General features: G+C 55.9%; 1 protein-coding gene across 2 annotated transcripts in view; it reads right to left on the reverse strand.

Annotated features, from left to right (window-relative positions):
• CORO2B (coronin 2B) overlaps positions 1 to 25,855 on the reverse strand; it is a 134,136-nt gene extending 108,281 nt beyond the window's left edge. Inside the window, exon 1 of one of the 2 annotated variants that reach the window (XM_055320205.1) lies at positions 25,542 to 25,855. In XM_055320205.1, the coding sequence (XP_055176180.1) occupies positions 25,542 to 25,556 (15 nt within the window). In that variant the 5' untranslated portion in view covers positions 25,557 to 25,855. Of the gene's footprint in view, positions 1 to 20,927; positions 20,948 to 25,541 lie in introns of those variants that run through there. The other variant, XM_055320206.1, reaches the window with a different exon arrangement.
• Between the last annotated feature and the right edge of the window lie 334 nt (positions 25,856 to 26,189).

Below are 26,189 nucleotides of genomic sequence, written 5' to 3' on the forward strand. Positions count from 1 at the left end.
GGCTGATACTCCTTTACTTTTATGCGTCCTTGATAACGGCTCCTACAGCGTTGGAACACACTGCCACAGGACCGAGGACAATCCAGGGCAGCTGGAGGTTTGGAGTTTCTTTCTTTTTTAGAAGGCTTCTTAAAAGTTTGCTTAATTTTCTCCAAACGATCAAGATAATAAATAATAGAAAAAGCCGAAAGGAGACATATAACCAAATATAACGAAGGCACCTATAATCTCACTTTTGCACAGGTTCCCAGGACCTCTGATTGTTGGGATGCTAGCACAAAGAACTCACTGGATTTACACAGAAGTGAAATGGTTGCTTTAAGTTAGGCCTGATACATACAGAGAGCTGGCCTTCCGGGGAGTAGCCCCCTGGGAAGGACATGCACATATTCTAACCACATCGTGGAAAGCAAATCAACACTTTTTTTTTTTTCTTTAAACAAACACCAAAAATTTACTTTTTAAATTCCCGGAGTGAAATCCCACTTAGGACTGGCTAGGGATGGCCTCAGTGAGGACATAGCTTTGCCCCTCACTAATAGGGTTCCTCTCCTTAGCCACAAGCGGAGTTATGTAGACACAAGCTTGGTCTTTTCAAGGTGGGGATGATGGTTTGGTGAGGGAGTGGGGGGGAGGCTGGCCACGAAGCTCCAAATGATTTCCTGACCTTACTTAGAAGCTGGTGTTGAAAGATGCTCCCAAGTAGGTCTCAACACATTCTGAGCAATGGCTGGAGCCCCTGGAATTCGTGTGACATGAGGGGACATCTAAGTGACATCGTGGGCCAGCAAACACAGTGGGGATGAAGAGGGGCGGGTATGTTTCCGGGCTGCGGGGGCTTACTGTGCACCAGGCTCTGTGTTCACTCCTTTTGTAGGTGACGAAACTTGATGCTCAGGATGCTTCTTGTACAAGGGGGTGACCGAAGTGACTACTCTTACTATCCCCATTTACAGATGGGGAAACTGAAGGGTTAAAACCCGTCCTGGACCTCATAGCTGGAGGGTGGAAGAGGCCGGGATCTGGGCCCCACCAGTCTGACCCCACAGCCGGCCTCTTGTTCAGAATCTCCAGGGTTGTGCACGTTCTAGAATGAGTCTCCGAAGGAGACCAGCTGCCCTTCTGAATTCCTGTCCCCCCCACCCCCATGCTCTGTCCACCTTGACCTCCTAGCTGAGTTCCAGCGTCTCCATGCATGCTCCTCTGCTAGGGCTGCCGTGACAGGGCACCACAGGCTGGCTGCCTTAAACCCCCCCACAGTTCCGATGAGATCAAGGTGCCGGCAGGATTGGTTTCCGGGGAGCCCTCCCTTTCCTGGTGCTCACATGGCTTTTCCTCTGCGTACCGCACACTCCTGTGTCTCTTGCTTCTCTCATAAGGACTTCAGTCCTACAGGATTAGGGCTCCACCTTTCTTCCCTGGTTCAACCTGAATCATCTCCTCAAAGACCCCATCTCCAAATACAGTCACCACTGGGGGGCTAAGGCTTCAACATATGAATGGGGAGGGAGGCGGGGACAACCTCTTCAAGACACCGGGTGCACCTGGCTCTGCTCTGGGAGATGCAGACTGCTGGCGTCTACTGGGTGACCTCGCACTGTCCCCGTGGCTCACCCTCCATGAAGGCCCTTCTGTCACCATGCCTCACCTTAGCATCCTTGTGTGTACTGGATCATGATTATTTAGAGGTTCCAGGCCAACATCCCCTCCTCTCTGCTATCTTCCCATCCATTCATTCAACTCAGTCATTGCTTTGGTCAGCCACTCAGCCACCCAGCACCTAGTTTAGTAAACCAGTCACCTGCTAGAAGCCGGGCACTTGCCAGCCCTGGGACTTTGATGGTCCATGAGTGCACAGGACAGGGACAATTCTGCATCTGAAAGCAGCCGACCTGACTACTCTCTCCCTAAGCCAGGGGCCACCTGATATCTGTCACCTGCCCTCCCAAACCCAAACTGGGCAGGGGGCTCTCTAGCACCTTCCAGCTCAGGGGGAAACAGGCATTAATCCCATGGGACAGCTGTTTCCAAGCATGGGGTTGCAAAGCTCTGTGCCCCCTCCTCTAAAATAAAATTGCACGCATCCCAATAAGAGAAATAACTATGTGTGTGTGCATGACTCGTACAAGCAGTCTCTCTTTGCCCACAAAACAGATCTGCTTCCATGAAATACTTCTATTAAAAGAGCAGAATGGAATTACTTCAAGACACCTGGGTGGCTCAGTGGTTGAGCATCTGGCCTTCGGCTCAGGGTGTGATCCCGGGTCCTGGGATCGAGTCCCACATTGGGCTCCCCTTGAGGAGCCTGCTTCTCCCTCTGCCTGCGTCTCTGACTTTCTCTCTCTGTGTCTCTCATGAATAAATAAATAAAATCTTTTAAAAAAAGAAAGAAAGAAAGGAATTACTTCTTTGTGTTCTTAGTGGGGAAGAAAGTGGGCTTTGCTTATCTCGCTGAACTTCCCTTCACTGGGGTGGAGAGCTATGAAACCCACAGCTACCATCCTTCCCCCACAAGGGGCAATAAAAGAGGAGACGCCCCAAAGCAGGCAAACTACGGGACCCCCACCAACCAGGGCAATAAGAGCCCCGGGAACCATGGAGATGATCGCTGGATCCTGTTTAACTTGGGGACACAACAGAGACAGACAGGAGTTGAAGACACATGTTAGAAAACCAGCGAGGGCCCTTGTTCTCATCTTTCTCTTTAGTGGCCTGAAATGTCTGTATCAAGGTGAATGAAAACGTCTACGTAAAGTATGCGTGTGTCAGAGTCAGACCCTAACGTGAGCCAAATATCCCAATTGCTGCGATACCCTCCTTGCCTCTCGCTAGCTTCCCTTCACGGCACCAAGAGTGATCTTCCATGAAAAATTGGGAATCTGGGACTCCTGGGTGGCTGAGGTGGGTTGAGCACCCACCTTCAGCTCAGGGCGTGGTCCCGGGGTCCTGGGATCGAGTCCCACATCGGGCTCCCTGCATGAAGCCTGCTTCTCCCTCTGCCTGTGTCTCTGCCTCTCTCTGTGTCTCTCATGAATAAATAAATAAAATCTTAAAAAAAAAACCCAGGAATCTTTTAATTTTTTCATCACAAAAGAATACACACTCGAATGACCCTTTTAAACCTAAATCCAGTGTCATTCCCCTGTGTAAAGCCAGTAAACAGCCCCCTCCTCTGCCCTCAGGAACAAGTCTGTGGTCCTTGCACATTGGATACTGGAGGCCCCCTCTTCGGCCTGCACCCGGCACGGCACACGGAAGCCCTGAATGCACTCAGCTTCTTCCTGGCCCACAGAGTCTGTTTCCCTTCTCCGGACCTTTGCACATGCTAGTTTCCTCCCTCTCGGCCACGTTTCCTAACTTGGTCAAATCCTCCTCCTCCTTTGGGTTTCTGCTCCAGGGCCACTCCTCAGGCCAGCCTTCCGATTCCCCTCCACTATGTTAGCTGCTCCTGCCCCAGGCCTCCTTGTACTTCCCTCTGCCTTGGGTTCCTCACCCAGCGCTGTGAGCATCAGGCCCCACACCCTGCACTTCCTTGCACCTGTCCTTGACCGTCAAGCTGCCAGGTCCCTCGCTTTATCCTCAGTGCTTACAAAAAGGCAGCACTCGGGGGATGTTGGGGGATGTCGGGTGAAGGAAGGCCCAGTGACAGGTGGGTCCCAACACCCTTCCCGCCCTCCCTGCTGCCCTGGTGGCCAGGGAGGCATCTCATCCATCACTGCATCCCCAGGGCCCGGCCCAGGGCTTGGCACACAGCAGGTGTTCAAGGACAGTTGGTGGCCTTAAAGGGGAGAGGGCATGGGGGAGCAAGAAGACGACTCCGCTTTCCGGATGGCTTTTCAAATCTCTCCTCTCTGTCAGCCGTTCACACACCCAGAAACTCGCCCACCACCCCATCCCTTGAGGGAGACACACACATTGCAGGGTGCCACTGCCCAAAAGGCTGGCTGGGAGGTATCCTGTCCCTTTTAATTAAAAGCCAGACAGGCGGCCTCCTCCCCTCTCATTCCTCTGTCTCCAGGTCACTTCTGGAGACTAAGAGTCAGCAGGACAGATGAGAAGGAAGTGCGGTGGATGTGGAGAAATCGCTGGGTTTGCATCTCTCTTCCCCCCAACCCCGACCCTCCTCCCACACTCTCGTCTTCCCCTGTGGGGGACCAGGCACAGGCCTGAAGGGCCCAGCAGCCAGGAGGCTGGGCCCTGGGCCAGGGCTGCCCCCTCTTGCTGTCTTCATTTCTTCTAGTCTCTTTTTCGTTCCCACTCTTTCCCCCAAAAACCTGGGCATCCCTTCTTCCTCAGGGATGGGAAAGACAAAGAGCTGTCTCCTGGTCATCATGCGGTCGTGGGAGGAAGAGGGTCTCCAGAGGCCCTGGGGGCCACACTGACAGAGAAGCTCCCAGGCCTGGGCCTTAGGGTAGGACCGAGTGCCGAGAGAGGCTTCTAGCAAAGACCCCTTTTCTCCTTCTGAGCCCTATGAGGCCACCACATCTGAGGCTCCGGAGAGGTAGTCAGGGAGTTACCTATCTTGGAGGAGCTTGTTACCTGGTATGAAATGAACCTGGTGTACACTTGGCAAAGTCCACTTCTGGGCAACTGTGCTGAAAAACAATCGTGAAGCACAGACCAAGCACAGTGGCAAAGGGGGCTGGGAGAAAGAGAGATTCCAGGAAGGCTTCCTGGAGGAGGTAGCATTTGAGCCAGACCTTCAAGGAGGAGGGCAACTTCCACAGAGAGATGGCACTCAAAGCAATGGAATTCGGAGTATGTGTGTGTGTTGTAGATGAAAGGGTATTTGTTTAGTTGTTTGTGGAGGAAGGGAAACTCCGTGACCTGCAATGAGGCTGAGATTGAGATCATCGGAGTGTCTTTTATCCCTTGCGGCACAGTGTTGGGGTGGATTGTGGATTCTCCCCCCGGGGGGGGATCTGCTGAGGTTGCCTGCATCCCCTCTCCCCAGCCCCAGGCCCCGTGTGGAGGGGGGCCCCCAGTCCAGCAGCACCAATAGTCTATGCGGAGGGACAGGCAAGGGTCCCCTAGCCGGTCTCCAAGGATGCAGTTCATTAGAACACCTCCCTCGTTGCCATGGAAACTCCGGGCCCACAGAGGCTGGGTGAGAGTTCCTGAATTCACTCAGGCCTCAAGCACAATTAGCCAAGATGAATTTTTGAGCTGGAGCATAATGAGACCCGGACGTCCGGAGAGCATATGGCAGCCGCCCAGGGGACAGGAGAGCCCTAGCAGAGCCCACTGCTGTTAGAAGGTCACCAGGCCACCGCCTCTCTTGGGCGGGAGGTCTGGGAGGCACTGGGGAACACTTCCCCCCCTTTAGAATTCTTCAAGGGCAGCACAGCCGATAGCAGTGTTGGGGGGGGAGTGCGAGAAAGAAGAATAGGCTCCCTATATCTGTCCCAGGCCCTTCCAGGGTCAGGGCTGGGGAGCTCTATCCTGTACCCTTTGATAGATTTGCCGACAAATGCATCTCACATGGCTGAAACCATGCTGCAGGCACAGAATAGCTTCTTCTGTCCGTGCAAAAGACAAATACGTCATTCAAACATCTCTACTCGAACATATACGGGGCCAGGCACGAGAAATGCATCACGGGATCTGTGGCATCGCATGCTCCCTCCCACTCAGGACGCGGGGCTTGCCCTCTGGCAGGGGAGGTAGGGCATCTTCAGCTATAACCCTCTTAGCACAGTAGTGACAGGAGAAGGACAGAATTGGGACTTGAGGAGAGATCAGAGGAGGCTCCGTGGAGGAGGTGGCGTTTTGGCTGGACCCTGAAAGCAGGGGGCAGGAGGCCTCCTGAAAAGCACACGTTGAATCTGGGGGCAGCAAGCACACCAGTGTGGCTAGAGGGCGGGGTGTGGGCAGGAGCCATGGAGGTAAACGTGGTCGGAGAGGGAAGGCTTTGAACACCTAGCGAAGCGGCCTGGGCAGGGGGAAGCCAAAGAATATTGCTGCCCAGGTGGACAACGGACTCCAGGTGCACAGGCTGGTAGGACTTCCTTCCTGCCCCCTCCCCTAATCCAGGGCAGCCCAGGCCAGCTTAGGCCTAAAGCCAGGACAGGCTCAGAGCAGGGCAGCCCAGCTCGTGTCCCCCTAGCTCCCGACCCCCAGCTTCCCTCAAGCAGCATCACCCTTGCGAGACTTCCAGAATTTCCAGGCAGAATGGGCGCTTTTTCCTGGCAAGGTTTCTGCACCAAACCCGCAGCGCCCCAGACACAGACCAAGTGACAGATAAGCCCCTTGCTGCCCAGAGAAGAGCCCGGCGTAGAGAGAGGAAGGGAGCAGGGAGGGCTAAGGTTGGCTGCAGAGCCACGAGTGGGAAGTAAGGAGTTGGGGAGAGAAGGCAGAGAGGCCCCCAGCGTCTGGTGGGCTGGGCGGGGCAGGTTGGGGGTGAAATGGGGGGACGCTTGCCAAGGACTTGCCTTCCCCTGGCTTCTCTGAGGTCCAGACTTTTTTAGAAAGCAGGCTTCCTATCCTGAGAAAATGGGATCAATTTTTTTCCAGGAGGTTGCTATTAGCAAAATCACTGACCCTGCAAGACAGAGAAGCAGAGATGGCAAAACTTCCTGTTTGTTCTCTCTCTCTCTCCCCCCCAGACCCCACCCCCAGCCCTCTCTCTGGCCAGCAACCCAGCTCAGGGGCCCGGGATCCAGGACACCCCAATTCCGGCCAGCCGTCGACCCTCTTCTCCTGAGCTTCAGCCTCTGGGGGAGCTGATTTTCTGAAAGTTGGAAATGCTCTCAGAGCCAAGCCTGTGGAACAGGTAGATGGTTCGGTTGAGGGGGGCTTGGATCTGGGACACGGCCGCTGACCGGAGCCAGCCCCTCCTTTGTGCCCCAGGAACCCCAGTGCCCCACTGACTGCTTTCTCTTATGTGTCCCCACCGGCCCCCTTGCTTCCAAATTGTCAGCCCATGTCCTGTTCCCTCTCCAGCCCTCACTGTTTCCACCTGGCCGGCTCAGGCCTCCTGTCCCAACCACCACATGGCCCCTGACAGGCCTGCTGCCCCCCGGCTCACCAAGAGCAATGGGTGTAACTGCAGGCCCCAGGGAGAGGGGCAGGGCCAGCCCCACAGCCTGGACCAGAGGTTGGCTGAGCCCCCTCTCTGTCCTGTGCGCCTCAATAACTCCACTAAAGCCTCCGTGTGCCAGCCCAGCGAGAACTTTTTGTTTGGCCCATTTTCCCCCTTGATGAGAGGGAAACAGAAATTAGAGGGAAGCTATGGGTTAAATGCAATACTTTTGAGGGACATTTCAAAAATGGCCAGGTAGCTAAAGGGCATGGGCTCCACAGTGCATCGGGCATGGGCTAGGACCCTGGCTCCACCAGCTTACCAGCTGTGGGACCCGGGACACGCTACTTAACTCTCTGAGCCTCAGTTTTCTCAATCATAAAATGGACACAACACACCCCGTGCCACCCACCCTCTTTCCTCACAGGCTGTTGAAAGAATGAGATGCGTGTAGAACAGTTAGCATAGTCCCTGGCACATGCTCAGTGCCAGGTAAACGTTGATCATTAGTATTTTGTTACTGGCGAATTCAAATCCTACAGCACCTCCCTCCTTGCCACCCAAACCCTGGCCAACCCGGAACAGAGGTGGGTGCCCAGCGGCCCGCAACGTAGCAATAGCACTTCCCTCCTCCCTTCTTCTCCTTGACCCGAGAAGGCTGGGCCTCTTCTTAATTGCTCTTTGGTTTTACTCCATTTGAAATGAGCAGGGCACCAATTCCCCGCAGGAAAAAATAAATATGCTTCTGCTCAAAATACTAATGAGGTTGGACGCCAGGTGAGGCTGGCAGGGGAGGCCGCCCCCGAGGACTTCTGCCGAGCCCAGCCGGCCCTGCGGGAGCACGCAGCCCAGTTTGGAGCATCCTCAAAAGGACAAGTGGGGTGGGAAGCTCTGGTTTTGCGCCACGGGTACCGGCCAGGGGCTGGGCTGGCTCAGGTGACCGGTTGCGGCGGGGAGTGTGGTAATGCCCCACGGATCTGTGGATCCAGCTCCGGGAATACCTGGCTGCCATCTGCCTCTCCTCCCACCCAGTCACCGGGCCTGGAGAATCCTCTTCCCTGTGCCCCAGCCTCTGCCCTGGGTCAACGCCTCATCAGCTCAACGTGGCTGCTGGGCGCTCGACCTCCAGTCTCTTCTGCCTCCTCTCCCCACTGCTCTGAGCCGTCGTTCTCAAGCAGTCAGTCAACAAACAGTAGTGAGCAGGAAGCAGGTGCCAGCCCGTGGGAAGGAGGAGGACTCAGCCTCCTTTCTGACCCTCTGCCCTCACACTGCCCTGGACCAGGGCCTCTGGCTGCACCTTCAGGGACAGGAGGCCTTCCCCACTCGGAGACTTGAGCTTGCTGCTCTCGGCTCGCAAGGGCTTCCCAGACTCCACGTGGCTCCATCCCTCCCCTCATTCCACTCTGGGCCTCCACATCCCCCTTCCAGAGCCACCTTATCTAAAATAGCCCGGCCCTTTGCTCGCCTATTGCCCCACCCCCAGCCCCAATGCACTTTTCCTTTTCTTTTTCTTTTAAAGATTTAATTTATTTATTCATGAGAGACACAGAGACAGAGGAGAGGGAGAAGCAGCCTCCATGCTGGGAGCCCGACGTGGGACTTGATCCCAGGACCCCGGGATCACACCCTGAGCCAAAGGCAGACGCTCAACCGCTGAGCCACCCAGGCGCCCCTATGCATTTGTCTCAACAGTCTTTACCACCCCCTGACACCCTGACATCCTAATATTTATGTATTTCTCTTCTCTCCTGTCTCCTGAGCCTCCAGAGCCAGTCCCTTGAGGGCAGGGGGGAATCTTTTGTTCAGAGATGTTGCTGTGCCCTGTCACCTAGAACGGTGGCCCGCGGAGTATGTGCTTGATGAATATTTATCGTCATGGGATCTATTGACTCCATCATCTTTCTTCTCTATGAAAAGCTCTGGACTGGCTGATCCGCTACTGGCCCCAGCCTCAATCTGCACTTCTCTGGCTCCTCCCGTGGCCCCCGCCCCAGCTCCCAGCCCCTGCCCCCCACACTTGATCCTCTCTGGGCCACCCCAAAGCTCTGGATGCCCCAGCAGCACCACTGTCCTGTCTCCACTCGCACCACATGCCCTGCTCGGCACCTTTCGGAATCCTGCTTACCCTACACGTCAGACTTGAACATCACCTCCTCCTGCGGGCCTCGTCCAGTCTCCCTCACGCCCCCGGCCTTCAGGACCTGCAGTCGGTGCTGCCCCAATCACGTCTCGGTATCAGTGTCAGCCTCCCAGGCAGAACTCAGCTTCCTCAATGGTGGGGGACCCCTGTCCCCTCTGTCCCCTCTCTGAGCAGTGCCTGGCTTGGAGCTGGTGCTTCCTGGATCAAGACTCAGGTGCTTCTGACACTCACACCGTTATTGACCTTCACCTCCTACAAGGTCCACCGTGGATCCGGGAACAGCGAGCCAGTGATGTCGCTGGGAACCGAACCTTGGCCCCCAGAGAAGCCTCTGCTGCCCTGCCCCAGGGGCCAAACAGGACGGGGTGCAGCGTGGCCTGCTGGGACGCTCGGGGCCCAGAGCGCAGACTTTCACATCTGAAGACAAGGCCAGCCCCGCAGCCGTGCTCCTTGGTGCCTACGACTCCCGGGGGGTCTAAACCGGACAGCAGTGTCCCCTTCCTGGGAGGAAATCCTGCCCGAGTTCTCAGGGACACATGCAGCGGGACTCAGCTGGAGGAGGAAGGAGGGAAGGGGTCCCGGGGGGGCCTCGGGCCTGGGAGCCTTCCCTGTGGCCTGACCTCGCAGGCCACAGCTGAGGCTGCCGGCTGGGCTGGCCATCCAGTCCTGCCTCCGGTCAGTTCTCTGGCCTCGAGCACTGCATAGCAGGGACTTCTGCGTGGTATAATGCTCCCTGTGCCCCTTCCTCCCCCTCCACTGCTCCCCATCCCACAGCCCCCCTGACTCTCCAAACACTGGCAAGAGACAGACAGAACTGGACTGATACCTCTCTCTTTTCAGAGCTGGAAACAAAGACCCAGAGAAGTCAAGTAACTTGCCCAAGGTCACACAGCACAGTAGAGGCAGAGCCCAGAACAGAGCTAGGCTGAGATTTCAGTTATTATTTGGAGTCACTAGGAAAGCGTGTGCCGAAAGGCTTTCCTGGGACCGGAGGCAGGGGGTTGAGAGGGCTTTCGGTCCCCTCCAGAAATCCCATCTCCCCCTTCCTTCTGCAAGCACACAGGCTCTGTCTGGCTTTAAATCCAAAGAAATTCCTTCTCTGCTCATTGGCTCTCAGACAGGGGAAGCAGCCCATTCCCTGTGGCTTCTTCCCTGGAGGATGCGTTCAATAAACAGAACCCCTTTCTCATCTTCCTGCATACATATTTCAGGAGGCTGAGAAACAAACAGATCTGCATTTGCTCTGCTGCCGGCTACTCAGAAATGGGGGCTCCTGTGACTCCGGCAGGACCCTCACCAACGGCCCCCCGCAGTGTCCCCCAGGCCATGGGAAATACAGGATGGCAGGGACAGCTGCCTTCCTGTGGGGGGTGGCCCACCGGGGCGGGGGAACCTGGTAGGAGTGGGAGAGTACAGCCCCGCTTTTTACCAGAGGCACCCCCCGGCCCACCCACCTACCGCTTGCCGTTCCTAGAAATGGGAGCACAGGGCCTGCTGGGTGTCTGTTGTTCTTGGGGATGCATCAATCGCTGCTGCCCAGGACCACAGCGGAGGGGACATGGAGTTCCTGCACAGACAGGCACCTCCTACAGGGAGGGGGTGCAGAGCCTCCAAGGGCAGGTGGACCACAGCTCTGGCTGGAAACCCTGGCAATTTAGCGGGCCAGCCCCCCCATGGCTCCCCCACACCCTCTTTTTGTTTATTCATTGCCGTTCACAGAGCACATTACTCTTGGGCCAAGAACATTCATCGGCTCCCCATTGCCAACCGGATTTTGACTTCTCAGACTGTCATTTCCTGTGCTTCCCAATCCCGCCCCACTCCGGCTTCCCAGCCACAACTCCCTCCACTCAGTCACACCGCACACCACGGTTGGTTAGCCTGCTTGCTCCCTTGCCCGAGATGAGTCCTTCCCTCTCCTAAATGCCAGCTGCCTCTGCCTCTTCCCCTCTCTCATTCTTTACTCTCACCATTTTCAGGATGGCAAATGAGCCACCTCCTCCCTGAAGCCTTCCTTGACCATTCCTACCCCACGAGGATCCCCCTGCCTCCCTGAGCTTCCTCATGGATCGCCGTCGCCACTGCCACCTGGGACCTGCTCCTGTGACACCCTCATGTGTGAGGTCTTATCGTTCCGACTCAGTTACAAGTGTCTAGAGAGCCAGGTGCCAGCTTCTGTTTCAGCCAGGTATCTGGAGGATGAGGGCTGGCCCTGGACATGACTCCAGAAGGAAATTCAGCTTTAAAGAGATCTTCATGCCTGGACTCTACTTCCCGGAGAATCTGATTCTATGGTTCTGGCTGAAGGGGGCAGAGAGGACCAACTACATCATCTGTAGAGGCCCTTGATCAAAAATTATAAAGAATTTCAAGATAGTATCCGCAGAACATCAAGCGTCACACAGGTCACAATCCCACGAAGCTGGTCCTGGGGGCAACTATTTAAACTTCCCCAGGGGATGTGCACCAGCCTTGAGAGCCACCAGTCATGACAATGTGGGGCCACTGAGGGTTCTGCACCTCTGAGCTCCCACGGCAGTAACGCGCCTCTGCATGCCTGGGTTGCCTGGAGCACAAATATTTGTCGAAGGAATTTATATATGAACGGATGGAGGGAAATGAAGCTTGAACTAGAAAGCTGGGAAGGATCTTTTTCCCACTTGCTTTAAAAAATCAAATATATTAAATATTAATACTGTATTATTAACAAGTCAATATAAGTCAATAATGGTTTTGTATAAAAAATAAAATATTCATAGTTTAATATTAATATACTAAAACACATTCAACATGCCCATAGTGCACAGGTCTTAAGTGTTCAGCTTGAAAAATTTTTACACCTGCTAACAATCACCTGACTCCCATCCCTCCAGATGGTTCTCTTGCGCCCTATCCCAGTTAATACTATACCCCACCTCACCCTGGGTCACCAATAAAAAGTGAATAGAATGTTCATCAGAGAAGGGCTCTCTGGCTGGAGGAGGCTGTATGGAAAAGATGCAGAAAAGGCTGACTGATAGAGTTCCTGGTGCGGGAAGGGCTGGTGTTTATACGGAATGAGAGGGAATAAGCACAAAGTTTCGGACCGGCTCAGCCACTTGCTCAAAGTCACGGGGCAAGTTGTGTCAGAGCCAGGACTCAAACTCTGATCCTCAACCCCCAAGTTTTGTTAGCTTTTCACGACCTTGGCAGTCCGGAGTGTGTGTGCACACGCATGTGCACGGGGGTGCGTGTGTGTGCCCGCCCTAGAGGATGTGTGGCTCAGAGGGAGGCGGATGGGGCAGGGTCTGAGGCTGGGCAGCAACGGGGAGTAAGTATATCCGTAAGCTCCTCCCGCACCCAGCCTTGGACCAGGTGATTTTATCCTAAGATAGCTAGAATGGCCTATTCAGTAAATGGAAGAGTCATAGGAACAAAAAATGATAAGTCTCTATTTTACACGATATACAAAAATAAAATCTAGCAAGACTGAAGATCAGAACATAAAAAGCAAATGTTTAAAACTACGATGAAAATAAACTAGATTTATTACTTTAGAGTAACAGGATCACTCTGAGAACACAAATATGAAACAGTCACTTCTATTTTGGTGTATTGCCTTCAGAGGCATGCACCTGTGGGCACACAGATACACATCTCTATGTTCATCACTGCCTTGAGGTTTGTATGACACTAAATTGGACATACATACTACATTTTCATCAGTAGAAGGATAGATTAATACCATGTAATTGCTATGATAGGAATACAGTATTTAGGAAGAAGGTACAAATTTGACGTATAGTTACATAGATCACAATATATAATACTGAGAGGAAAAAAGCAAAATGTACAATGAAAAGATGTAACATTTGTCTAAGTTTAATAAAAATAATGCAAAGAAAAAAAAAAGTCCCAACCAGAGGGGGAAATGACTGAGCCAAGGTCACACAGCATCAGAGCTGGGGTTGAGGCTCAAGCTGCCAGAAGCCCCCTGCACTGGTCTTCTCTCCACGCCACAACCCCGTCTTCCCAGCAGGAGACTTATGGCCCTCTGGGCCCTGCTTCTGTTTTCTCAACTCCCAGGACCAGCCTTTCTGGTAGCCCCAGGCAGGTGGAAAGCCCAGTACCAGGAATGCCACCGAGGGGGTATCTCCCTGGGGGGGGGGGGGGGCGGGGGGCTGCACCGGCTGTGCTCACTCCTAGGCCCAGGGAGATACCTGTAGGGGATCCGGGCTGGGGGCCCGAAACCCCTGCCCCCACCTGGCGGCGCGTGGGCTTTGGGATGTCCACTCACTCTCTGCCTGTAGGTCGGGTTGGAGTAGACCCCCTAAAGGGCAAGTCGGATCGTGTCACCCCTTTAAAACCCTGCCAGGGCACCTCGTGCCTCCCCAAGGTGCAGCCAAAGCCCGCCACCAGCTCCCACCTGCCCCTCCAGCGTTGACTCACCACCTCATGCCTCCCCAAGGTGCACCCAAAGCCCCGCCACTGCTCCCACCTGCCCCTCCAGCATTGACTCACCACTCCCTACCTTACCCACCCAGCCACACCCGACTCCTGCGCCTCCCTCCATGGTGTGGTTCATGCTGTTCCCTCTCCCCAGAATGCCCTTCCCTCCACCTGCCTCTGCCTTCTCATCCTTGGAGGCGAGCTACGATCTCTCCCTCCGGAGACCCTGCCTGGCCTCCCTGCTCTGTGCCCCGGGCTCCAAAGCTCTGTGCACACATCCCTGCTCCTTCCACAGTGTGTGTTCTGGGCAGCCTGTCTGCCCCACTGGACGGGGATCCCTTGACAAGAGGGCTGCATGGGTGCATCCCTGCATGCTTGGTGCATGAGCCTTGGGCCTAGCACTCAAGGGCAAATGCTTTTTGAACTTAGCTAGGGCCTCATTTTATTTAGGGGCGAGGGGAGGGAGGGTGGTCAGTGGTCAGGATAGCAGGGCAGCCAGGGTGGACAGGTACACAGAACAACGGCCATCCCCCGGGACGTCTGGCTCACCAGCCCCCACTGCTGCCTCACTTTCCTCCTCTGCAACCTCTCCCCAGCTGGAGTCTCATTATCCGCGGGGTCTGCAGGCTGGGCGCTGTCAGTGACAGCCACTTAAGTCAGGTATTACTCCTCCTGGGGGAATTTATATTTTAATAACATTTAAAAGGCCCAAAGGAACTGAGTCCTGGAAACGGTGCTGGGAGGGTGAGCATAGAAAGACAATCACACAGCATGACCAACGCCCCCCCCCCCACTCCCCATTTGGCCCGCAGGCCGCTCAGTTTCTGCACGTCCATGGGGCAGTGAAATCGGGCACATAGGGGCCAGGTCCCCCCCGCGGTGGGAGCCAGGGTGTGTGCCACCCTCTCTGAGGCTTGCTCTACCCCTCTGTAAAGTGGGGGTAATGCTAGAGTCGTGGGGTACATAAGATAATGGATCTGACATCCTTGGCATGGAGCTCAGGCTCAGGGGAGACCATCGCTCCTGCTGCTTTTCTAAAGCAAAGGCCCACAGAGGATGCTGTCTAGCACTCGGGTTCTCCGAACCAGGGGCGCAGAGGGGTGGCTTTGTGTGAGGCTCCTGAGCCCCCCTCTTCCCTCCGCCCACTCTCCCTCCCGCCCTCCCTCTCCAAGCCAGAGATCCAGGGAAAACTTTGCCGGGAGGCTTCTCAAGCCCTGATAAGGTCTGGCCAGAGGAAAGCTCTTAGCAACCCAGGCTCCCAACCCAGAGGCCCTTCTAATGGTTTCAGAGAAACAAAGGAGGGAACGATTGCCTGCAGCCCAGCGTGCCAGAAGGGCTCGCTTCCAGGAGGGAGAGTGGGGTTCATGGGTCCCCCCTTTGGCAGCCAGGGTGGCAGCCCGGCAGATAGGGCACCTGGCTGCCAGATCTCAGAAATCACAGCCCCGTGGCCGAGCAGAAGGTGTCTCAGAACTCTCTCCTCCCACCTCGGCCAGGGCCAGGGCCACGACTCGGGGCGGGGGGGGGGGGGTGCTCCTGGCTGGCTACCTGGGGAGCTCAGCCTCTCCATTCGGGTGCCCCCTGCCATCTAGGCGAAGTTCTGTTTCTAGAACATCCCCCACCACCTACTCTGAATCAGTCCTTAACCTGATTTCTACCAAAAACCTAGAAAAACCCACTGAACTGAAACTCACCCAACTAGAGCCTGCCATCAACCAGAGGGATCCCCGCTTCCTGCTCGGCCACGTGTGCCCCCCACCTTGACAAACCTTCCAGGGCCTGGATTTTCTCCTTTGCAACATAGGCGATCCCATTGCATCTCTTTAGAATTCCATCCAGCTCTCGCAGTCCACGCATGTAGGGGAGCAAGGATTTATTTAGCCCAGGCAGCAACATACAAGGAGTAGCTCCGGCTTCCTCAAAATCCCGCCCAACCTTGTGTTTCACACCGAGTACCCCCAAAGTCTACACCACACCTTTGACAAGTGCTGGGAAAGATACCCCCCAAATCAGATATTATCCCTGGCCTCAGTGAGCTCACAATCAAGTCAAGGAGTCAAAGTTCAAGCTCCTAAAACAATCCCCATACAACATAATGCGGTGGACCTTTACCTGTGGCTGGTGTGGTGGAGACCGGGCAGGACAGGAGCTCCCAGAACAGGGAATTAACCCTGGAAAGGCCAATTTCACAGGACGATCGGGGCCCTGAAATAGCCTGCGACCAAAACAACCTGAGTTTGTTCTCACACTCTAATGACTATGGCAGGAAAGCAGCCCTGGGGTCTGTAGAGGACACATGTGAGATTATGAAAAGTTATCAGATGGACCCTCAGGTACACAGAAATCCCCTTTCCCAGAATTCCAAACTTCTCGGAATCCCAAATTTCCCCCAGGCATTCCTGCAAAGTGACCTTTCACCTGGGGGTCAGCAGGGCAGGCACCAACAGCATTTTCTTCACGAAGCCTGAAGCCCAGCAGAAATGAAATCCTCTTGTCCCCTTCCCCCAACACCTTCCTTTCCATCAGCTGTTTGACGTCCTGGAAACTCCCGCAGAGCCCTGATCACAACCCCGGGAGCTCTGAAGTCATACTCAAGGTGTTTATTAAGTGGCTTGCTGCAAATCCCTCAAGCTAGTAGAGGATATTCCCTTCCATAAACTCAAAGGAAAAGTGGGTCTGAGCCTCAGGGGTGCCAGGGTGTATCTGGAGCAAAGGTCAAGGTCCTTAGCCAGTGGGGGCTGGGTCTCTCTGCCAGGAGACTTTGGGCAAGACTGTGCTTTGGGATCAAGCCTCCCCCACGTCCTGCAGGGAGCTCAGGCCTGTGGGGATCCAGGATGATACAGATCAACGTTTAGATGCTTTATTTGTCTCACTTTTCAGACGAAAGCAGGACATCCGATTCATATAGCCAGATCATTTGTCCCAAGCATCCTAAAGCAGCCGAAATAGAACAGGAAGAGGGAAAAGCAACTTTTCATCTGGCCCAAACCACCCTGACAGAGTACAAGCAGATGGAGGCTGGTCTCTTCTGCCCAGTGTGAGACAGCTCTGCAGTCAGGACAACCGCAGGGGAGAAGAGGGTTAGCTGTCGTTGGATGCGCTGCCCAACTCCCAGGGCCGTGGGACCCCGGTGGTGGCAGGAGGCAAGAGGGGTGTGAATTACAACGAGCCGCACCCCGGGTGACACAGCACAGAGCCCTAGCAGGCGAAGCACCAACTCCCTTTCCATAGCTGTGAAAACAGAGAATCAGAGACATAAGGGACTAGCTCAAGGTCACACAGGGAGGCGCAAAGCCAAGAGCAGAGTCTGAGTCTTTTGCCTCCGGATTCCCCGCTCTGGCCATAGGTCTCAGGGTCATTCCTACCAGCCTGACCAGGTGGCAAGAAAGGCATGGAAGGCAGGCTCAGCCACTCACCAGCTTTGTGGTCTTGGGAAGTTAGCTCCCTTCCCTCCCCAGCCCTCTGTTTCTGCACCGAGGGGCAGGGAAATGGTAAGAGGACATGAAGAGCAAATGAGGAAATAAGTATGATATACTTTGTGGGAGCCTCGTATCAACGAAGACTCTAGAAAGGTCAGCTCCTTCTGCGGTCAGCTTCCTGAAAGCGGGGATCTAATACCTGGTGAAAGGCTAGGCTCTGCCTTCTAACAAACCAGTATTTATTAAACGGATCTAGATTAAGATCAGGAGTCATTCTCATGTTCCTAGAAAGTGTGGAGGGCCACGGAGACGGGGGCTGGACCAGAGGGCCTCGGACAGCTCCAAAGTTGAACCTTGAGTGCATGTGAGTGCCCACCCGGAGAGCCTCCCTACATCGCCCGTCTGGGCAGCTAGAGCCACCACGGGTGTTCTCCTCTGTCTCACCAGGGAACCAGGAAGTTCACTCTCTCTATCCCTAGAGTTTTATTTTATTTTAGTTTTTTTTCATTTTTAATTTTTTTAAAAGATTTTATTTATTTATTCATGAGAGAGGGAGAGAGGAGAGAGGCAGAGACACAGGCCGAGGGAAAAGCAGGCTCCATGCAGGGAGCCCAACGCAGGACTCGATCCTGGGACTACAGGATCACGCCCTGGACCAAAGGCAGGTGCTAAACCGCTGAGTCACCCAGGGATCCCTAGTTTAGTTTTCTTTAAGATTTATTATTATTTTTTTTTTTCATGAGAGACACTGAGAGAGAGGCAGAGACACAGGCAGAGGAAGAAACAGGCTCCCTGCAGGGAACCCGATGTGGGACTGGATCCAAGGACCCCCCCGCAATCGCGCCCTGAACCAAAGGCAGACACTCAACCACTGAGCCAGCCAGGCGTCCCCCTCCCCCTAGAGTTTTATTTTAAAGACCAAAGCCCTGTCCAGGTCATTGGAAAGATTTAAGGACTAAAAATCATTATAATTGGGCCCGGTAAAAATATAAGGTGGAAATTTCCCTGCCAGGGCAAAGTTTCCTTTTGGAAAAAATAAATGACCCCTCCCTGGCGCTGCCTGCCAGCCAGGAGAGGCCCTGCCCTCCCGAACGCAGCCCAGGGAGGCCGAGGGGCGGCAGAGGCTGGACAACAGAACGTGGCACTTCCATAGCCCTCTTGCCCAGGTCAGATAGAAAAAGCGGCCCACGAAGGGCCAACCTCCCACCATCAGGAAGCCGCAGAGAGGAGGAGAAAAACAGTGCCAGAGTCAGGAGGCCCGGGGCTGGACCAGCCTCTACTGTGCCTCGCGGGACAACGTCTTGCAGCATCCTCGGCCTCTCTGTGCCCATTTCCTCCTTCCTGAAGCGGGAATGACACCATGGAGTCACTCTGGTGCATAGAGTGCACACCCGTGCCAAGCTCTCAGACCCTGGCACGCAGGAAGTGCTCCCGCTGAACTGCCTCTGACTCCGGGCATCGCCCTGCGCTCCTGTCTCTGCCTCCTCCCCTCACCTGAGCTCCTCTCCTTTTACCTGCTGCCTCCTACTCATCCTCCCGTGAATCAGCTTAAAAGTCCCCTCCCCACCCCTCTGACTAGGTCAGGTCCTCTGCTCTTATCCTCAGAGTTCCCTGTACTCCTCATTTCACGAGCCCCAGGACGCTCGTTGTAAGCATTTGTTTAATTTTCTGTCTTCCCGACGTTAATAGCCAACACTAACTGCCAGGCGTGTGGTAAGTGCTTCACACGGATCAGCTCATTTAATCTTTATAATAATCCTTCTAAGTGCTACTATTACCAATCCCAATTAATGGATGGGGAAACAGATGTTCAGAGAGGTTAGGCAACTTGCCCAAGAACAAACAGCAAGTAAATGATACGGGGCCATCTGTCTGACTCTAAAGCTGGCATTCTAAGCCACCAGCACCCTCTGGGAAACGGGGGCCATCTCGAGAGGGCCACCCACCGGGGCACAGAGTGAGTGTAAACATTCAAAAGGGTTAGGCCTGCAGGGCTGGACTGCAGACCTGTGTTCCCTACACAAAGCTTGCTTCGTGGACGTGGAGAAGGTGTGCTTCCGTTACACCTGTTCTCACACCTGGGGGCTGGCTGCCCTGTCTGATGGCACACACCCTGTGCAGGATGCCTTCCTTCTCACTCAGCTCACACTGTTCCCCCCACCCCTTAAATTAATACGTGGTGCTCAGCTCCAGCAAAGGCCACAGGAAGCCGAAGCAGAACACATCCACGGGTGTCATCACCCTCAGGGCAAGGGCGAGCACACGTTGGGTGCCAGGGCCCCAGACGCAGAGAGAGAGCCCTCTCTGGGGGTGGGGGTGGGGGGTCAGAATAGGGCCCTGCAAGTTAGACGACCCACCGACCCACCCAGCGAGCGCTCTGGGGTCTGACAGCCTGGGCACAGATCCCCACCCACATTCCCCCATCCACTAAACCTGCAACCCAGAGCAGTCCACTTACCCTCACTGAGCCTCTGGAAAGTGGGATGGTCTGCTAACAGAATCCACCTCATGGTTGCGCAGAGTCAGTGCGAGCGTGTGTGCCCAGTGCCCGCTTAATAACTGTTATTCTTGAGGGGATGGTGATTAATCTTCACAGGATGCGGACCATTAGCGACTGGATTGAGAAGGTTCTGGCTCCCAGTCAGAAGATCTGGGTGTGCATCCCAGCTCTGACCCACATTAGCTCTGGGATTAGGGTGTGGCCATGTTTTCACTCAGAGACTCTGTTTATTCGGCTGTAAATAGGGGGATCCCTCTTCACTGTGGGACCCCCCAAAGGATTCGTGTTTGTTTTGTGTAAAAGGGACTGTCCTGAGCCGGCCTGGGTGCCTCCCATTGCTGGGTTAATTAATTGGAAGGAGGGTGGCAGCCAGAAACCAATTAGGCAGTCAGTCCTCTAGGGGCCTCTTGGGGGAGGGGGTGGGTGGGCAAGGAAAGGCAGGGGGAGGGGCAGCTCCTCCTCCATTGTCCCCAACCCACTGCCTGGTGCCTCCTCTGCAGCTGGTCCCCCACTCCAGGCCCACAAAGGAGAGGCTCATTCTCAACAGCTTCTTTTCATGTGGAAGCCACTGGATTTGCATCTGGCCTGGCCTGGCAGGGCCTGCTCCGCGCCAGCTGCTCCAAGCTTCCCAGGCTACGGGCTGCACGGGGCCTGAGCCTATAGGGCCCACGGGCAGGGAAGGCAGGACACGGGCAGGGAAGGCAGGACACGGAACAAGCCGATCAGGCGAAGAGGGAAGGCGAGGGGGCTGGGCGCCCAGGGAATCTGCACATTCTCTCATCTCCTGGACACCAGACAAATTCTGTGGCTAGCATATACAAATCAGAATCTGCCCCAGTGCCAGGAGCCGGCGGTGGCTGAGGCCATGTCTGCTCCAAGCTAGCCAACCCGGGAGAGAGATGGAAAAACTCACTCCATCCCTGAGCTGCCAGGGACCGGGGCTGCCAGGCCGTTGGTCTAGCCAGTGTCCACACTCCCAAACCCGCCAAGCTCAAGTCTATGCTGATTCCGCAGGGCCAGCTTCTGGGGCCCTGGGGAGCCTCGCAGTCCTTCCCAGACGCCTCTGCCTGCTGCCATAGGCGCTTAGGTGGCAAGGCCCCCAGGCCAAGAGAACACAGGGCAGCGGGGGCACATCTGGGAAGAAAGTAACTCATCAGAGTTCTTCGAGAGGGAAAGACAGTATGGAAGGAAGGATCTCGAAGTTTTGAGCACTTACAGTGTGGAGAAGACAGACCTCTCCTGGCTTGTGCCCCCTGGACCTTGAGACTCTTAACTCAGGACTTTGGCACATCTCCTCCCTCATCTGGACAGCAGGGGCTGTGGCTTCGGCGTTCTGTGGCCCTAATGCCTAACACACGGCCTGGCTATGAGTAGGAGCTCGGAGGGCGCTGGCCCTAGAGTCCGTGAATTTTAGCCACATACCTTCTGCATGAGAATGCTGGGTATCCGGAGGAAGAACGGAGTGGAGGGAGGAGGTAGAAAGGGTGCACACAGCAGAGAAGGCAGCAGAAGCACCCCCCCCCCCTTCAGGTTTCTGGAAGTTGGGTCTGTGTGGTAACGTCTCCGCCCTTGAACTGGCTCTGTCATAGGCTTGCTCGCTCATCTCTTCTCCCAGTAAGAGCCAGACAGGAAAGAGGTGCTGGGAAGTGGAATGTCTGGGAGTCCAGGCATCTCCTGGGTGGGCCAGGTCCTGGATGTCCGGGAGTTGGAGCCAGAAGGGCTTCGTACCCCTTCCTTCCTATCCCGACTCTGGGTGTAGCAAGGGCTCCTCTACGCCTTAGCCCTGTGTTTTTTCTTTTCTTTTTATTTTTTTTAAGATTTTATTTATTTATTCATGAAGGACACACACAGAGAGGCAGGGACACAGGCAGAGGGAGATGCAGGGTCCCTGTAAGGAGCCTGATGCGGGACATGATCCCAGGGGATCATGACCTGAAAGAAGGCAGATGCTCAACCGCTGAGCCACCCAGGTGCCCCCCCACTCCTCCGCCGATGCTTTTTCAACAAGAGAAGAGGGCTGCCCAGCAGAGGGCAACTCTGACACCAGGGGTCCAGTAGGGTAACTGGAGTGGACCCCAAACCCCTGTCCCTGCGCAGGCTGCCTGAGGTCCCCCTCGCAGGACAGCCAGGTGGCAGGAGCACTGACTGGGAGTGAGGAGGACCCAGGTTCTGGACCCTCTGGCATCAAACTTGCTGAGGGACTTTCGGTAAGTCATGGCTCATTTTCTGGGTCTCAGATCCATTATTTGTCAAGAGAGAGATCTGGATTTTTTGACTCAAACGTCTTATTCCCTGAGGCCGCTCTTAGGTGACCTCGCCAAGCCGAAGCCTGTTAGTGACGACCTGGACAAGGCAACACTGTCCTCTGTCCCATCACACTTAGCAGGAGCCAGAGGTTCCTATGCGACGAGCGGGGCTCTGCTGGGCCAGCGGCAGGAGAGCAAAGGTTGACGTGCAGCGGGAGGTGCCAGGGCGCAATTGATGATGCCACTTGTGAATCTGGAACTGGTGGCCCACACTCCTTCTCTTAAGACCTGAGGCACCACGGGCATTCCCACAGGTTGCTCAGGGTACTGTTCCTGGGCTGCTGACCCCCTGAGCTGGCCTTGGGACCGCGGAAAGCGCTCAGCTGGCATCTAATGTAACAAGGCACACCTGAGAACAAGGCAGCCCAGTCACTGAAGGCCATCACCTTCCTTACTTACGAGCCCCACCTCTGGTCCCCACCTCTGGCCGCATCCAGACAAAAGCCATGAAGTCACCCTGAAGGACCTCAAAGCAGCAAAAGGAGTTTGCAGATGCCTGCAGTCCTGCATTATAGTGGGCAGACTTTTCTTATAGCCTATTGACTTGTACTCTACACACAATTCTAATGCATTTTGTTCTGTTTTCGTAGCTCATGGCAGTTTAGAAACATATTCAGAAGCAGAGAAGTGCTGGTAGTCTGGCATATGGCTGAAATGGCGTAGAGAGAGAGAGAAAACGTGTAGAGAGCGAGCAGAAGGGCTCGAAGAATCAAAGCACCCTGTTCCTGAGAAAGCAGCCTTTGCTCCCTCAGCCCTCACTTGCCCTCTGGACGGATACTGGATTGAAACTGGGAGGAGGAGGTGGGGCCTTAACCTCCTGTGGATGTGTATGGTCTGGGCAGCTGCATCCCTTCTTCTCTCTTTCTTCTCCTCCTCGTTACATAAAGAAACTAAGACAGCTTATGAAATTACACACAATAAAGCAAGAGTTTAAAGCGTCACACCCAGGAGTCATGGCATCTGGCTGGAAGGTTCCACTCCAGGAAGAGACCTGCACTGCTCTTTATCTCCAGTGCTGTTGAGCCCAGGCTTTATGTGGGACTTTAGAAGCTGTGCCTCACAAGGAAGGGGGCTGGGGTACGTGCACGAGAGGCGGGAGATGGTAAATAGAAACTGGAGACCCATGTATTCTCAGGAAGTGCTACTGAAGATCTAGCAGCTTGTCATCAGATTTCCTCTTCTCCACTTTCCAGGCCCTCTGAGCTAACAAGAACCTCCATGCAACCCACAATGGACCCTGGCCCAGAGGACCCTAAGGGGGCAGGCAGCTGGGGGTCACCAGAAAGGGGTGAGGAGCAGCAGCAAGGACTGGGGTCTCACCCTCTAACCTTGCTCTCCACTACCTGTCACTCCACCTCCCAGTTCCCCCTTCAGGGCTCCCCTTCATATCTGTCTTGTAACTAGACCAACCCCTATTCCAGAACAGAAAGTTATGTCTCCATCAGAGCCAACTTCCTTGCAGAGCTGAGCCAAGGCCCAACAGAAGGGACCCAACACATCAAGGAAACCAATTGCTGCACCTCACAGATGGGAAAACAGAGGATGGAAGTGACTAGTCCAAGGTCACACAACCTATTCCTGGCTGGTTGAGGACCAGAGGCCTGGCCTTCAGACTCCCAGATCACTGTGGTTCTCCTTAGGACTCATGGAGAAGCTTCTTCCAGCCGGCTTTCAGGCAGCGGGAGGGCCCCCAGGCCCTCTCCTGCATTTCTTTTGCTCTTCTAGGCCTCCCCGTGATGCACACTGCCGGTCTGGGAAGGCCTGGCAAGGGGAGAGAAGCTAGGGTTAAGGTAGGGATTTTATTTAATCCTCTGAGCTGGCTTAAACTGATGCCACATTGGTTAGGACAGGCGGGACATACAGAAGGGCTTGGTAGGGGATGGGGGCCAAGGGGAGGGCATTAGGGAGTAATCACTAGATATCAAGAGGCCAGCCTGTCAATGAATTTGGTAGACGAGTACTGACCCTCGTGGGCTCTCTCCACTCAGGGCCTGAGCCTCCAAGCAGTGACCCCCTCTCATGGGAATAACCCAGTCACTGGGGTACTCCATAGTGCAGAGCACTGCAAAGATCACAGGCCATAGGTTGAGACAGATCTGGGGGCAAACTCCAGCTCTGCTACTTACTTGCTGTGTGACCTTAGGCAAGTCCCTCTACCTCTCTGAGCCTCAGCTTCCTCCTCTTTTAAGGGGGACCGAACACACCTTCCTTGCAGGCCTTCTGGGAAGCAAGGCTGCCTGAGCTCATGTGCATAAAGAGACACAGGGGAGACATTGAGTCAAACCTAAGTGCTATTACTACAAATCTCGTATGCTTTATCTCTCATCCAGGCCCATCCATTACTCTTCTGCCTCGGCCTGCTTGCGTCTTTGACGTTAATAACCTTAACGATAATAATCCTCCCCAGCCAAAGAGCATTTGCATCATTTCAAAACACTGAGCATCCTCCCCACTGTGGGCCACAGCAGCTCTGCCAGTAGTAGTTAAAACTGAGGCAGACCCTCAGCCCCCAGGCACATTCTCCCAAAACGCCCCTAAGTCCCAATTCTGGCACTGAGCCCAAGACCCGGGTCAGACACGTTGTCTGATGGCAGGCAAATCTCCCGGTGGGGGACTGGTAGCCCCTGGCTTATCAGGAGGAACCAGAACCACCCCTCCCATCACCTCCATAGCTGACCCTCCATCTGGTCCACTGCTCTGACCACAAGCAAGCTGCCCTCTCCCCACCAGCCTCCAACTCTCCAGTTCCAAGAGCCAGGTGGGCAGCTGTTGGAATCTGGCCTTGGGTGTGTGGACCCCCAAGGATCATGGACCAGGCCGTGAACTCCTTACCCTAACAGAGCCCTCTGAAAAGTGTGGGTTCACCACCTTGGATCTTCTTACTGGTTCTCCAACTGTCACCATCCCCAGGACCCATGTTCTCATCCTCATATTCCACGAGAGGAAGGGCCCAGCCAAGGTCACCCGCGGGGTTTGGGGTAGAGCTGGGGAGTGAACTCAGGTCTCCTAACGCCGGGCACTTTGCGCAGCTACCTCGGTCTGCTTTCCATAGCAGAGAGTGTTCCCTCAAAGTGTCTCCAATAAACCCGGGCCCCCGTGCCAGAGCCCAAGAACTCTGGCTGCGGGAATGCGCATCTCCCCCTTGCCTGTCACATTCCCTCCCCATATCTCGGAGCAGGTCACCACGGGGGCTGTCCTATCCCTGGTGGCAGCAGCTCCTGGGCTGGGGGAGCGCCTCCCCCGGGGAGCAGCTCCGGAGTGGGGCCGGAGTTCGTGGGGTGGGCGGCGGAGGCCGGCAGGTGCGGCGGCTCCCCGGGGCGACAAGCCCATTCCCCCATCCACTGTGCTGCGGGCGGCGCTCCCCGCGGCGCGCTCCGACGGGGGACGCCGCGCAGCTGCCCCACACTGCTCTCCAGGGGTTAAAAATGCAGCTCCCCCAAACAAGGGTTAAAAATGCAGGCGCGGGGCGGGCCGGCGCGGAGGGATGTGGGCCAATCCTCCCCCTTCCCTCCGCAGTCCCGGGGGCGCGAGCGACCCGAGGGCCCGGGGGCACCCAGGAGGCGCGCGCCGCCCCTCCCCGGGCCCGGGCCCCCTCCCCGCGCCCACACCCCCGCGCCCCCCGCCGCCCAGCCCGGGGGCTGCAGGCGCCGGCGGGTCCGGGTCCCGGGGGCCGGGGGCCGGGGGCCGGGGGCCGGGTCCCGGGCGCGGCGGGCGGGCGAGCGGCGCTTACCTTTGTGACAGTCATGCAGGAAGTCCGGGGCGGTGCGGGGGCGGCGGCGGGAGGCGGGAGGCGGCCGGGCGCGGCGCGGGCAGCCCTGGGCGCGCTCCCCGTGCCCCGCGCCCCAGCCCCGCGGGCCGCTCGGCTGAGCCTGGGGGCCGCGCTCCGGGCGGGCAGCGCGCAGGGGCCGCTCGTCGGCGCTCTCCCGCCGCTCCGCTGATGTCAGCCCCGAATGTGCATTTATAATAGATGAGCCTCCTTCGCCGCAGGAAGGCGAGGCAGGAAGAAAGGGAGAGGGGGAGAGGGCCCAGGCTGGGGGGCGGGGGGAGGAAGGGGGGCCGGGAACTCGCTACAAAGGAGGAGGCGGAGGGAGGAGGAGGAGGGGGAGGAGGGGGAGGGGGGAGGAGGAAGAGGAGGAGGAGGAGGGGGAAGAAGAGGGGAGGAGGGGGGAGGGGGGAGGAGGAAGAGGAGGAGGAGGGGGAGGAGGAGGAAGAGGGGGAAGAAGAGGGGAGGAGGGGGAGGAGGAAGAGGAGGAGGAGGGGGAGGAGGGGGAGGAAGAGGGGAGGAGGGGGAGGAGGAGGAGGGGGAGGAAGCGCACGCCCGCGGGCTGCCCTGCCCCGCGCCCCGGGCTCGCTAGCCCTTCTCCGGGCACCGCAGCTC

This window comes from Nyctereutes procyonoides, unplaced genomic scaffold (assembly GCF_905146905.1).
Source record: "Nyctereutes procyonoides isolate TBG_1078 unplaced genomic scaffold, NYPRO_anot_genome, whole genome shotgun sequence".
In the NCBI taxonomy this organism is placed as follows: Eukaryota; Metazoa; Chordata; class Mammalia; order Carnivora; family Canidae; genus Nyctereutes; species Nyctereutes procyonoides.